At 36.8% G+C, this 15,898-nt stretch overlaps 1 protein-coding gene across 1 annotated transcript in view; it reads right to left on the reverse strand.

The window, feature by feature from the left end:
* The window catches only part of CCNY (cyclin Y), an 81,520-nt gene that overhangs the window by 26,522 nt on the left and 39,100 nt on the right, over positions 1–15,898 (reverse strand). Inside the window, exons 4-6 of the mRNA XM_039223799.1 lie at positions 15,000–15,035; positions 7,157–7,214; positions 6,952–7,071 (exon numbers count right to left, since the gene is read on the reverse strand). Coding sequence (XP_039079730.1) covers positions 6,952–7,071; positions 7,157–7,214; positions 15,000–15,035 — 214 coding nt within the window. The remainder of the gene's footprint in view (positions 1–6,951; positions 7,072–7,156; positions 7,215–14,999; positions 15,036–15,898) is intronic.

Raw genomic sequence — 15,898 nt, forward strand, 5'->3', positions numbered from 1 at the left:
TAAGCCAATAATACTGTTCTGGATATAATAATGTTATATCTTACAATACTATAGATGTTAGTGATAAACTGGGTGCGAGGTATAAGGAACTCTGTACTATCTTCACAATTTTTCTATACATCTAAAATTAAAACCTTACTCAAGAAAATATGTCTATAAAAATGAAAACACAACATACCAAAATACATGCAATGTAGCTGAAGCTTAGAGGGAAATTTATTAAATTCCTATATTAAAAAAGGAGAATCTCAAATCAATAACTAACCTTCCACCATAAGTTGTAATTTCTTAAGTTAACTCCCACTTGGGTATTTTACTTCTCTACCAAGTGAAATAATATGCAACTGACTTTCTAAATAATATCTGTAAGAAACCAGAAGAAAAAGAAGAAAAGCAAACTAAACCTACAGCAAGCCGTAGGGAGGAATTAATATAGAGTGGAAATAAATGAAATCAAAATAGAAAAATACAAAATCAATAAAACTGAATGTTGGTTCTTTAGAAAGCTCACTAAAATTGATAAACGTTTAGTGAGACCAACCAAGAGAAAAAAAAAGAAAACTGAAATTAGTAAAAGCAGAAACAAAAGGAGGCATTACAAAAAACTTTACACAACTAAAAAGAATTTTAAGAGAATACTATGAACAACTGTTATCCAACAAATTGGATAACTTATGAAACAAATTCCTAGAAAGACACAAACTGACTGAAGAAGAAATACATTAACTGGAAGAGACCTATAAGTAAAGAGATGGAATTCATAATATAAAAACTTCCAAAAAAGAAAAGTCCTGACCAAAATGATTTCAGTGGTGAATTCTACCAAACAATGAAATAAGAATTAACACCAATTCTCCAACTCTTTAGGAAAATAGAAGGAATGCTTCCTAACCCAGGAGGTCAGTTTATACTGATTCCAAACCAAAGAGATCACAAGAAAATCAAAGAATGCTATTGAAAAAGCTCTCAACAAAATACTAGCAAACTAAATTCAGCAACACATAAAAATAATCGTATACCACAACCAAGAGGGATAATTTATGCCAAGAATGCAAGGTTGATTTTAACATATCATTAAAAAGAAAAACCACATGATCAATCTCAGTACATGCAGAAAAAGCATTTGATAGAATCCAATACTCTTTTAAGAAAAAAAAAAAACACTCCACAAAATTAGGCATAGAAGGGAACTTCCACAATTTGACAAAAAGCCATCTATGAAAATAATAATGGATTTAACAGAAGAAGATGAAAAGTTTTCCCTTTCCCTGTTAGATCATGAACAAAACAAGGATGTGCAGTCTCACCACTTCTATTAAACACTAAGCTAGAGGTCTAGCCAAAGCAAATATGCCAGAAAAAACAATAAAAAGCATCCATCTTGGGATGTAAAAAGTAAAATTTGCAAATGATATGATCTTGCATATATAAAATTTAAGGAATCTAATAAAACACTATTAGAACTAAAATGAGTTCAGTAATGTGGGAGGACATAAGATCAATTTACAAAAATAAATTATATTCCTATACACTAGCAATAAACAATCTGAAAATGAAATTAAGAAAACAGTTCTACTTACAGTTGCATGAAACAGAATTAAATACCTAGGAATAAACTAAACAAAGTAAACAAAGTATAAGAGTTGTGCACTGAAAATTATAAAACTGCTGAAAGAAATTGAACAAAATCTACATGAAAAGACACCCCATGTTCATGGATTAGATTTGCTAATGTTGGCCTAAAATGTTCTCCAAATTGATCTACATATTAAATGCAGTCCCTGTCAAAATCCTAGCTGGTCTTGTTTGTTTGTTTTGCAGAAACTAACAAGCTAATTTTAAAATTCATATGGAATTGTAAGGGTCACAGAATAGCCAACAAAATCTTGAACAAGAAGAACATAGGAGAGTCATACTTTCTGATTTCAAGTACAAAACTATGGTGATCAAGACAGTGTGGTATAGACATAAGGAACTATAGATCAATGGAATAAAATTGAAAGTCCAGAAATAAACTTGCACATTTATGATTGATTTTTGACAAGAGTGACAAAACAATCCAAAGAGGAAAGGAAAGTCTCTTCAACAAATGGCAAGAGGGAAACTGGATATCCACAGCAAAAGAATGAATTTGGCCCCTACCTCACAAAAACAAGTTAAAAAAGTATCATATACCTAAATATAAGGCTTCAAATTACATAACTCCTAAAAGAAAAAAATAGGAGTAAATCACATCACCCTGAGCTATCCAATATTTTTTTAGATAGAACACCAAAAGCACAAGAGATAAAAGAAAAAATATATATGAATTGGGCTTTATGAAAACGAAAACCTATGTTGTAAATGATACCTTTAAGAGTGAAATGACAAGATAATAGGGGAAAATACTTGTGAATCATTACCTGACAAGTGACTTATAAGCCAGAACACATAAAGAACTCTTAGAAGTTAATAATAAAAAGACAACCCAATTTAAAAATTGGCAAAGAATCTGGATAGACATTTCTCCAAAGAAGATCTACAAATGGGCAATAAACACATAAAATGATGCTCAACATTATTAATCATTAAGGAAACGCAAATAAAAAATAGAGATTTGGACACCTACTAGAATGACTAAAATCAAAATGACAACAACAAGTGTTGGTGAGGATGTAATGTGGAAAACATGGAACTCTCCTAACATTGTCAATGAGGATGTAATATGGTGCTATCATACTGGTAAACAGACTGTTCCTCAAAATATTAAACAGTTACCATATGACCCAGCAATTCCACTCATAGGTATATACCAGGAGAAATTAAAATATATGCCTACTCAAAAACATGTACACAAATGTTCAGAGCAGCATTATTTATAATTGCTAAAAAATAGAAACTCTTATGTGTCAACTTGATGAATGAATAAATAAATAAAATGAAATACTCTACATGTTACAACACAGCCAACATCTGAAAACATTACAGTTAAGTGAAAAGCCAGTCACAAAAGACCACATATTATATGAATGTATTCTATAAAATGTCTAGAATAGGCAGATCTCTTGAGAAAAAAACAGATTAGTGTTTACCTGAGCCTAGATCAGTGGTTGCTAAAGGGTTTCTTTATGGGGTGATGAAAATATTCTAAAATTAGGTTGTGGTGATGGTTGCACAAGATACAAAAAACCCACTGAAGTGCTCACTTTAAATGAATGGATTTTATGGTAAGTTAAACTAGATCTCAATAAAGCTATAAAAAATAAGGAATTAATAAAAAGGTAATACATCTCCTTCCATCTGGTTAGTTCCATAGTTGTTCCATTAGTTCCATTTCTTCTCACTGCCCCCTTTCTTTACATCTCACTCCTCTCTTTCAGCTACTAACTTCTTCTCTCCCTCCCATAACCCATCACTGCCACTCTCCAGAGAGAACCAACGTTGCAGACAACACTCAATCACGGGGTTGGCTGGGAAATGTCTCCAGAGCCAAAGATTTTGCCATGCTCCCTTCAGAAAGCTTACCTTAATAATGTAAGCAGTGAAACAGGAGAATAGCGGTTAAAGTTACAAACTTCTAGGGAACGGGAAGACTACAGCAAATAGCTACTGAATACTCCCTGTGTTTCAGGCAAAGTGTGAGGTACATCAACACCACTTTGATTTACTTCAGCAGTAGGTAGTTATTACTATACTTACTCTGACATTTAATAAATATTTATTTGGTACCCGGCTGTGTTCCAGATGCTGGTCATATTGCAGTGAACAAGAAAGATTTAAAAAAATTAAAAAGAAACTCTTAATCATGGAACTTATAAACAAAACAAGACAAATGAGTAAAAACCTAAAGAATGTTAACTGGTGATAAGTGCTATGAAGAAAAAGAAAGCAGGAAATGATGAGAAGGGAATGTGGGGGGGAGGAAGGATGTTACAATTCAAAGTATGATGGCCTCACAGAACTGCCCTTTGAGCAAAGACTTGAAGGAGGCCAGGGAGGTGCCACTTGCACATCCCTGAAAGAGGATTCCAGGCCCAGATGGTGTCAAGTGCCCAAGACCCAAGGCAAGTACTGGTATGTGCAGGAAAGACCAAGAGGCCCAGATGGGAAAGTGGTGGCAGTTGAGTTGAGATGAAAGGTGGCCTAATCCTACTACAGGTCATGTAAGGGCCTTCTCTTTGTCTTCCTCAGAGGAAGATGCAGAAGCACTGGAGACTTCGAGCAAAGTAAAGTACAGAGTGAGAAAAACAACTGACCAGGACAGAGCCCTGGGCCCCTTTCTCTTATCAGCTCTGAGTCATGACTGACTGTTCCAAGGGAAAACAACTGACCCAAAGAAACTGAGCCAATCACTGATGAAGTCCATCAAAATTCATCAGCTCTCCAAAATCTGAACTAAATACCAGAGGTTGATTTAGCCAGTGTTAGGCCTTATATGAAAAAGTGATGGAGAGTCAGGGTTAGGATAGCTACTTCCTGGCCACATACATCCGAACAGAAGCCAGCCTGGAATTTAATACTGTAGACTCAAAGGGCAGAGCAGAGGCAAGAAAAGGCAGCCCCAGAGAGATCAACCTGCTGTTGATCTCATTATAGGGCGAGAACAGGCATGTATGGGACTCCTGAGCCTTCCAATAAATCTCCTACCTTGGCCTCTTTGTGTGGGTTTCTCATCCTCACAATCAAAATCCTTGGCTTAGACAGGGAGCTATACAGTTTGTTATCCAGGTACCACACATGGGACTAAAAAAACTGTCTGTTCATGGCTCTAAGTATAACCCAGCTCCAAGAAGTCCTGAGGGAAAGGATGGGACATATGGAGGGGCAGTTGGACATCACGGCCTTCCATCCAACCCTGGCTTCCCACAGCTGTTGTTGGGAATATTACACAGTGCCCATATGTGAAAACATCAGAGATCATCAAGGTGCAATATCAATTACCTCATTCTCTTTTTAATATCCTCATGTGTATCAATAACAGAGGTTTTAGAATATTCTGCAAGGCTAAATAATATACTTAGTGTTAATTTAGTTATTGTTACTCTTTCAAGACAAAGTTAATGAAGCTGTGAAATATTTGCTTTGAGTTATAACTCACTCTGGGTATTTGAAGGTCCTGGAAGCCCTCTTACCACAGGCAGGCTGTAGTTCTGTTCCTCTTGGGCAGCAGGGTCAGAGCAAACTGCTGCCCTTCCCCCACTACCCGCTTCCTCCTGGGTGGCATGCCAAGACACCAAGAGAATGCCCAGGAGAAAAGTAGAGATTAATGCAGCTCTGTCAACTCTAGACTGAACCTGTTTTAAATGGCTGCTTCTAATTCCAAGGGACACAGAGAAGGGAAGAATTCTCATACAAGGGTCTTGCTCAGAGCATGTATCCATCTGCCTTCTGCCCCCAAGTGCTGGCTGACTCCCAGTCACAGCAGTGGCAGCCAGAGATTCAGTCTGCAGTGCCGTGCCCACTATGTGGGACCCCAAAGCTGCTCATCTTTGAATTGTAACTATCAAGACCCCAGTACAAGCTAATCTCCTGCTAGGCCACCAGTTTATCTAACAGGACAAGTGAAGATGTCAGTAGTTACAATTACTGACAAAAATGTACCACTTGTATAGTTCTCCAAAGACATGAACTAACCAATCATCCCAGTGACCCCGGAGACAGGACACACCTTAGATGTTCTCTCAATATCTGGGCTGAAACTGGGGAGCGGCAGGGACTAAGATCTCAGTCCTGTGTCCTCCACAGGACACTAACCTTCTCTTAACAATCAGGTCAGAGTCAGGTCATAATTTTTGTACGAATTAAAGGTAAAATATGCCCACCACATTCCATCTGTAGCAGCTTCAAGATAAATCTTTCTTCATGGCATGAAATTTAGTACTAATCTCATCCATAGTTTCATCTGGTTTTCTCACCCTTCTTTTCTCTTCATCACCATTTCCCTTTACAACAATTTCAACCCTGTTTCCCTGCTGTTTGTTTTTTAAGAATTTGAAATCCTTTGGGGGAACAAAGCTAAGCAATAAATATACTTCTCAGACATGGCAGAAAAACCTAGAATCATTCTAAATCACCCAGAAATTACTTAGTAAATGTCTGTTTTACGCAGTAGGTGGTAAGTTCAGTGAGAGAAAGAGTCAACAAACAAATAGATGAATAAACAAACAGGTTTACTGTTGAATTAGCTGAAGAACACAAAGCTCTTAGTGTGGCAGAGATACAAAGGTCCTTGGGTGGCCTGCAAACTTTCTATTAGACAATAATCTCTTCTCAGAAACAACAAGGAATGGCTTTCTGATCTTCCTCTGGGATGGCTCATTCATAGGCAGAGCTAACTTCTTAACTGAGTTGCACACAATGTAAAGGTCAGTGAGAATGGATTCCACCATGAAATCTATTTCCCAAATGAGATTGGACCTAAATAGCCACTGAAGTTTTAAGACTCTAAGTAAGATCATAGATTTTTCTCTCTTATTTGAATGGGTGCAGATTACCTGCAAGTTGTCTTTGAGTATCTCACAGATACATTATTGTCACAAAAATCACAAAAGAGAAGGCAGTAATATACAGCACAATATATAGCAGGCATTCATATAGGATGTATCCGTACATCTCTTACTCATGTCATGAAAACAATCATAGGGAATCAACGACAGGAAACCTGGATGTTAGCAGGGAGCGAGTGGCTTTTATTCCTCTTTAGCCCAAGGTTTTATTTACCTATTTAACATTTTGACACTGACCTGTTTTGAATGTGATTTTACAACTGACTTTAGGTGGTGACTATGGAACAGACTTCATTCCCTCTTTTGGGAGATCCATTCTCTACTCTCCTAGACACACCCCCCCCCAAAAAAAAAGACAACCTTGAAGGCGAAGATGTGGTTTCCCCAGGGCACATAGTGAGACATACTGCTTGCCCCCCCACCCCAATGGACTACAGAATTGCTGTGTCATCGTGAAGGCACTCACCAGGGTGACAATGGCACATTCGGCCGTCAGCTGAGCAGCACTGAACAGTGTCCGAACAAACCGGTAAATCTGCTTCTGCTCTGGGTTGTGTTTGTCATAATCTGGTGGCACTTCGGATTTCTGGAGAAGGAAATAATTTCAATGACTGGCCACTCAATAAAAACAGAAGAGAAATAATTAAACAACATCAGAAGGAGGAGGTTACCGAAAGAGGGTGAAGGTTTTCATCAAAAATATCTAAGAGCATCCTTCCATCTGGGTCCCTGGTGGGGAAAATAAGAGAAAATAGAGTTTACTTTCTATAAGAATGTCATTCAAAATAAAATAAAAATACATTTTGATTTAATGTGTTTCACGAAAGTGAAGTCAGTGTTAAATGTAGGAGATGCTATTGGCTATCCATAAGTAATAATTTTTCTTGTGTACAATATTTAATCATTTTTGTATGAGCTGCCTATGAAATAAAGGTTATGAATCACATTTAGTTGAATTAACCTAAGTGAAAAACAAATCTAGATTTTCAAAAGAACCAAATCTAAGCAAGTGATAAACTTCTATAAGCATCTTGTTTCTGAGCAAAGGCTGATGGATATGCTTAAACCATTACTATGTTGTAGTTGATAGGAAAGAAGTTCAAGGGTAAAAATGAACATTCAGTGTGTCCTAGAAACTAATCTGGAGTTTTTATAACATGCAACTTAAACACTTCATTAAGTTTCAAACTTTTATATTGAAAAACAAGAGGTGACACATAGAAAACCTATAAATCTATAAAAGAATGGCTCATTTTTTACCAGGCCAGTAAATGCCATTTAAAGTGGTGGCTTTCCTAGGTAGGGATAAAAGGGGCCTAACATACTAAGGGAAACCTATCAGCGTGGTGACAGACCTATCTACTGAAACTTGGCAGGCCAGAAAGGAATGGCAGGAAATTTTCAATGTGATGAACAGAAAAAATATGCAGCCAAGAATCCTCTATCCAGCAAGCCTGTCATTCAGAATAGAAGGAGAGATAAAAGTCTTCTCAAATAAACAAAAATTGAAAGAATTCATCACCACTAAACCAGCCCTACAAGAAATCCTGAGGGGGACTCTCTGAGGGAAATGTTGCAAGGTGTTAACACAAGGTACCAGAGACACCACCACAAGCATGAATCCTACAAAGAACACAATGACTTCTAAACCCGTATTTTTCAATAATAGCAATGAATGTAAATGGACTAAATGCTCCAATCAAAAGACATAGGGTAGCAGAATGGATAAAAAAACAAAATCCCTCTATTGTTGTCTACAAGAGACTCATTTTAGACCTGTGGACACCTTCAGATTGAAAGTAAGGGGATGGAGAAATATCTATCACGCTACAGGAAGTCAAAAGAAAGCTGGGGTAGCCATACTTATATCAGACGCCCTGGATTTTAAAGTAAAGGCAGTAACAAGGGATGAAGAAGGGTATTATATAATAATTACAGGGTCTATCCATCAGGAAGAGCTAACAATTATAAATGTCTATACACCAAATATGGAAGCACCCAAATACATAAAACAATTAATCACAAACAGAAACAATCTTATGGATAAGAATGTGATGATAGCAAGGGACTTTAATACTCCAATTACAGCAATGGATAGATCAACTAAACAGAAAATCACTAAAGAAACAATGGACTTGAATAACACATTGGAGCAGATGGATTTGACAGATATATTTAGAACTCTACATCCTGAGGCCATGGAATTGACTTTCTTCTCAAGTGCGCATGGCACATTCTCCAAGATAGATCACATACTGGGTCATAAAGCAGCCCTCAATAAATATAAAAGACTTGAGATCATACCATGCACACTTTCAGATCACAATGCTATGAAATGTGAAATCAATCACAGGAAAAAGTCTGGAAAACTTCTTTAACTGGAGGTCAAAGAACACTCTACTAAAGAACGAATGGGCCAATCAGGCAATTAGAGAAGAAATTAAAAAATATATGGAAACAAATGAAAATGAAAATACAATAATCCAAACTCTATGGGATTCAGCAAAGGCAGTCCTAAGAGGAAAGTACATTGCACTCCAGGCCTATTTCAAGAAATTAGAAAAACTGCAAATACAAAATCTAACAGCATGCCTAAAGGAACTAGAAGGAGAGCAAAAAGTGCACCCCAAACCCAGTAGAAGAAGAGGAATAATAAAAATCAGGGCGGAAGTAAACAATATAGAATCTAAAAAAAAAAGCTGAACACATCAATGAAACCAAGAGTTGATTTTTTGAAAACAAGCAAAATTGACAAACCTCTAGCCAGGCTTCTCAAAAAGAAAAGAGAGTACCCAAATAGACAAAATCATGAATGAAAATGGACTTATTACAACCAACCCCTCAAAAAAACAAGCAGTTATCAAGGAATACTATGAAAAAGTATATGCCAACAAACTGGACAACTTAGAAGAAATGGACAAATTCCTAAACACACACTCACTACCAAAATTCACACGGGAAGAGAGAGAAAATCTGAACAGACCCATAACTAGTGAAGAAATTCAATCACTTATCAAAAATCTCCCAACAAATAAGAGCCCTGGGACAGATGGCTTCCCTGGGGAATTCTACCAGACATTTAAAACAGAGTTAATACCCATTCTTCTCAAGCTATTCCAAAAAACATTAATGGAAGGAAACCTTCTGGACTCATTCTATGAAGCCAGCATCACTTTGATTCCCAAGCCAGACAGAAACCCAGCAAAAAAAGAGAACAGGCCAATATCCTTGATGAATACAGATGCAAAAATCCTCAACAAGATACTTCCAAATTGAATTCAACAGCACATAAGAAGAATTATCCACCATGATCAAGTTGTATTCATTCTTGGGATATAGGGCTGGTTCAATATTCGCAAATCAATCAATGTGATGTATCACATTAACAAAAGATAAAAACATATGGTCCTGTCGATAGATACAGAAAAAGCATTTGACAAAATGCAGCATCCCTCCTTAATAAATACCCTCAAGAAAGTCGGGATAGAAGGAAATTACTTAAACATCATGAAAGCCATTAATGAGAAGCCCTCAGCTAACATCATCCTCAATGGGGAAAAACTGAGAGCTTTCCCCCTGAGATCAGGAACACGACAGGGATGTCCACTCTCACCACTGTGGTTTAACATAGTGCTGGAGGTCCTAGCATCAGCCATCAGACAACAAAAGGAAATAAAAGGCATCAGAATTGGTAAATAAGAAGTCAAACTTTCACTTTTCGCAGACGACATGATACTCTACATACAAAACCCGACAGACTCCACCAGAAGCCTACTAGAACTGATCCATGAATTCAGCAAAGTTGCAGGGTACAAAATCAATGTACAGATATCATTTGCATTTGTATACACCTATAAGGAAGCAACAGAAAGAGAAATCAAGAAACTGATCCCATTCACAATTGCATACACACACACACAAACATAAAATACCTAGGAATAAACCTAACTAAAGATATAAGAGACCTGTATGATGAAAAGTATAGAAAAACGTATGAAGGAAACTGAAGAAGACACAAAGAAATGGAAAAACATTCCATGCTCATGGATCAGAAGAATAAATATTGTTAAAATGTCATTATTACCCAAAGCAATCTACACATTCAATGCAATCCCAATCAAATTGCACCAGCATTCTTCTTAAAGCTAGAACAAACTATCCTACAATTTGTATGGAATCACAAAAGACCTCAAATAGCCAAAGTAATACTGATGAAGAAAACCAACACGAGAGGCATCACCATCCCAGACTTTAGCCTCTACTAGAGCTGTCATCATCAAGACACCATGGTATTGGCACAAAAACAGACACAGGGACCAAAGGACTAGAATAGAGAACTCAGAATTGGACCCACAAATGTACGGCCAACTAATCTTTGACAGAGCGGGAAAGAGTATCCAATGGAAAAAAGACAGCCTCTTTAACAGACAGTGCTGGGAGAACTGGACAGCAATATGCAGAAGAATGAAACTAGATCATTTCTCACACCATACACAAACATAAACTCAAAATGGATAAAGGACCTGAATGTGAGACAGGAAACCATCAAAAGCCTAGAAGAGAAAGCAGGAAACAACCTCCTTGACCTTCACCGCAGCAATTTCTTACTTGACACATCCTCAAAGGCAAGGGAATCAAGAGCAAAAATGAACTATTGGGACCTCATCAAGATAAAAACCTTCTGCACGGCAAAGGAAACAACCCACAAAACTAATAGGCAACCAACAGAATGGGAAAAGATAGTTGCAAATGACATATCAGATAAAGGGCTAGTATCCAAAATCTATAAGGAACTCACCAAACTCCACACCCAGAAAACAAATAATCCAGTGAAGAAATGGGCAGAAGATATGAACAGACACTTCTCCAAAGAGGACATCCCGATGGCCAACAGACACATGAAACGATGCTCAGCGTCCCTCCTCATCAGGGAAATGCAGATCAAAACCACACTGAGATACCACCTCACGCCGCTCAGAGTGGCTAAAATGAACAAACCAGGAGACTCTAGATGCTGGTGAGGATGTGGAGAAACGGGCACCCTCCTACACAGTTGTTGGGAATGTAAACTGGGGCAGCCCCTCTGGAAAACAGTGTGAAGGTTCCTCAAAAAGTTACAATAGAACTCCCGTATGACCCAGCAACAGCACTGCTAGGAATTTACCCAAGGGATGGATACAGGAGTGCTGATGCATAGGAGCACATGTACCTCAATGTTCATAGCAGCACTCTCAACAATAGCCAAATCACAGAAAGAGCCTAAGGGTCCATCAACTGACGAATGGATCAAGAAGATGTGGTTTATCTCTACAATGGAATACTACATGGCAATGAGAAAGGATGAAATCTGGCCATGTGTAGCAACGTGGATGGAACTTGGGGTTGTTATGCTGAGTGAAATAAGTCAGGCAGAGAAGGACAGATACCATGTTTGCACGTATAGGTGGTTAGGGGGAACTTAACAAAGGACCGTGAGGGAGAAGAAGGGGAAAAATAGTTGGAGAGAGGGAGGGAGGCAAACCGTGAGAGACTCTTGAATGATGAGAACAAACTGAGGACTGATGGGGGGGGAGGGGGGAGATGTGCATGGAAGAGGGCACTTGTGGGGATGAGCACTGGGTGTTGTATGGAAACCAACTTGACAATAAACTATGAAAGAAAAACAGTAAGTGGTGGCTTTCCCTGTAGGCACAGTGCCTTGTGCAGGGCTCTGCAGGCACCAACTGCACATCACCAGCAACAGCTCTACTGTCATCTGTTTAACGTCATTTGCCTTCTGCCTAAAAACTGTTCTTTAAAAACCAAATTTGGAAACCACTGCTTTTAGTAAATCATATAATTTCCACAGTTTGTGCTTCCAATGCCGATTAGGCGTGTGAATATCAGAAGGGTACAGACCTCTCCCTAACATACACACTTTATGGCAAACACTACAATTTCTGCTCTACAAATTCACTGTCTATATAAAAATAAGACAGGAAGAAGGAGCTTAACAACAACTTAGTTTTCATTACTATGTTTACACAACAGAAATTATTTTTAAAGTTTGGGCATTCATACCTGTGCTCATTTTCACTAGCCTACAGGAAGACAGGCAACAAAGTTTAGATAAGCCTAAATAAAAGAAAGGTTGAACTAGGCAGGACCTGCTAATTGGGTCTGAAAACATAAAGACAGCTCCTTCTGGGTGCACCTAGTTACACTTTCTTTTATAATAACTTTGCTATGAAGAATCAGCTGGTCTCTCATCTCACAAACAGCCTCTGTGTGAGAGACAAAGCCTGGCCCTGCATCCCATTCCCTTGGGCAGTTCAGTCCTGTTCAAGATTTCTGATGAATGAAAGACCCTAAAAAGCCATTCAGCATTCTACAGAAATATTCACCAGAAGTAACTTTAAAAATAAAAATATAGGATCAAAATATAAAATGAGGAATAAAAATTTAAGCTAAAATGACTCAGGGAAAAAAAAAACTGACCTCTCTGAGAAATGGATTTTCCTCTCACTTTCATTGAAAGCTATGTACCCCAGCTGTCAGCACCCTCTCTATCATGCTACTGGATCTATCATCAGCTCCAGGGGTTCGGCCAATATGATATATCAAGAAAAAGGTCTGCATACTCGTGCCACCTCTTCCCAAAGACTTTCATGTTACAATCTGTGCATTTATCAAACCTGTTGACAAACACTCGCTGGTTTTAGTTGGATTTTCTCCACTTCTTACTCACTAACTTTTGGTCCATTTTATCACCATTAACCCAGTAGATTATATGATTAAATGTCTCAGTATATTGCTTGGGTTCAATCCCCAATTCCCCAATTTATTAGCTTTGCAATTGTAAGCAAATTATTTAATTTCTCTGTGCCTTAGCTTTTTTACTAAGATAAATGGAGATAATATCAGTATCACCTCATGGAACTGTTTTATAAACTAAATGAGCTAATGCGTATAAACAGGTGGCCAGAGTAAATACTTAATAAAGCTGGATCTTATTATTTCCAGCTGTGGCTATAAATTAACTTTGAGATGCATAACAGTCAAAGAACTGAGAAATCACTTAGAGATGCTAATACAAAATTGATTCGAGAACACAATCAAGTTTCACTAGTGGTATTAAAGTATTATGTAAGACTTAAATGTTTGAAAGTCTGAACTGTTCTCTTAGAAACAGGCAGCAAGACAAAATCTGTACTTTAACTGATATGTTATTCCAGGCAAGGTTCAAAGTTCCACTATGCTCTATTTTCTAAGTTATTACAACCAAAATTCTCAAGCACCATAAAGAACTATGGATCGCAATTACAATACAGAAAAAGATGATTGCAGAGAATATCTTTCCAGGTGTTTGCTTCCAGGTATTTGTGTTTTCCCATAACATTGTTCATTCATTAGAAGCTCTGTCATCAAAGCTCCACTTCTCTGACTCACCACAAATCTACAATGTCCCCTTTGTAAAGCAGACTGAAGGTGATGTGGCTCCCACCCACTGACAGCCATGCTACCCATGAGGTGGCTGTTCTTGTTTCCAGGATTGGTTCACACCAGCTGTACTTATTGTTATATTCATGTAACATATGAAAATGTTGTATATCAATCAATGAAATATGACTGCAATGAGAGGGGCTCTATTCTCATGAAAATGAAGATGGAATGCTTTGGAAACACCCAATAAAAAGTTATCACTAAAAATAAATTTGTTGTAGATTACGTGTGGTCATAACCTGAAAGATTCTACACTCAAATTATTTTAAAAACGTCTTAAGTTTTCTCACTACTGATTTAAAAAAATATGGAAAGGATGAATTATAGGTGTGGCTTATGAAATAAAGTCATTTTGGTACTCAAACCAATGCCCATGCTCAAAACAGAAGTTTTGATGCTGCATTAAAAAATGACAGTGAATGTACTTTTTACACATTTTATGTTGAGATAAAATGTTTAAGTTAAATTTTTAAAATTATTTTTCTGTGATTTTCTGTTTCAGTTGAGTTTTTCAGTGAACTAAATTGTCTCCAGACTTGCTTATATCAGAGAGGATTCTACTACATTAAAATAGTTTATATATAAATTTATACCATAATTTCTCCTATTGATCTAAAATTATAAGCATTTTTTCTCATGCTAAAGTTGCACATAGTAAATTTTTAAAATAATATTTTATAAAAGAATGTTTAAACAAATTATACAGGAAATGAAGAGTGAAAAGGAAAGTTGAGCATTACCAAGAAGATGCGTTCTGTTTTGCTAGCTTCAAACAAACACCCCCTTTGGTTTCCTCTGAGAAGCAGTTTGGCACTTACCTGGGAAGTTTTGGTAAATTATGCTAACTCTAAAAACGTCATGAAAACATAACCAGAGAATATAAAGGCTGAAGCAAGTAGATATAATAGAGAAGGAGGGAGGGGGAGGGAGGGAGGGAGGGAGGGAGGGAGGGAGAGAGAGAGAGAGAGAGAGAGAGAACATAATAGGAGAAAATGTATAATATTTGTAGCACAAAATTAATCATCTACATACCTGTTTTTGATGTGGTAATATATTGCGAGAGCTACACTGTAAAATAAAATGCAGGGTTCAATGTTTCATAAGTGTATCCAAAGTGTTATATTTTATCTGTCTGACCATAAATATCTAAATTTAAGTAAAAGTCAAACAATCAAATCTCGAAAGTCCCAATTAAAGCAGAATGCTAATCAAGAAATTCACTTTTAAAAAGAAATCACATTCTTCAAAGTAAATCTATCTTGTACTTAATCCTAGCAATTATTAAATCTTTTCCAGAAACACCAAAACTTCAAGAGGTATTTAGAAACAAATTCTCTTTCTACTTGAAATTTTAAGCTTTCTTCATTTGTAAAATATAGACACTATGTAAAAAACAGGTAGTGCAAATCAAGCACCTTTAGAAATTTCCAACTTATTACCTCCTAGTTTAGAAAACTTTTGGTTTATTTATACTGTCACAAAAATATGAGTTTCACCCACAGTGGTTTGCTGTTTTTATCTCTTATATCAGTAATCTCTTGGCAGTCTACCTAACTTACTCATTCACTTGGTAAAATAGTACTATAAATTCTATTTGTAACACTACCTTAAAATTTTCAATTTATATTTTAAAGGATCTGAATTTAATGAAGACACTCTCTTCCCCTGAATATTTTTTTCAAAGAATGCTTTTCTGATTTAAAAGGTGTTATATTCATATTGTAGAACTTCTGGAAAATATATAAAGTGTAAAAAAAAAGTAAACCCTCTGCCCAAAAAGGACTACTTGAGATATACAGATATCTGTGTTTGTCTCTTAATTATATGTGTAAATAGGTTTATATCCTACTTTTGCCCTCATTAATATTTTTCTTACCACTTGAAAAACAGGACTTTAAATGGCTGGTTATATTCCATTTATATAGTTACTG

This window comes from Hyaena hyaena, unplaced genomic scaffold, assembly GCF_003009895.1.
Source record: "Hyaena hyaena isolate Hyena2069 unplaced genomic scaffold, ASM300989v1 scaffold_1447, whole genome shotgun sequence".
NCBI classification, from domain to species: domain Eukaryota; kingdom Metazoa; phylum Chordata; class Mammalia; order Carnivora; family Hyaenidae; genus Hyaena; species Hyaena hyaena.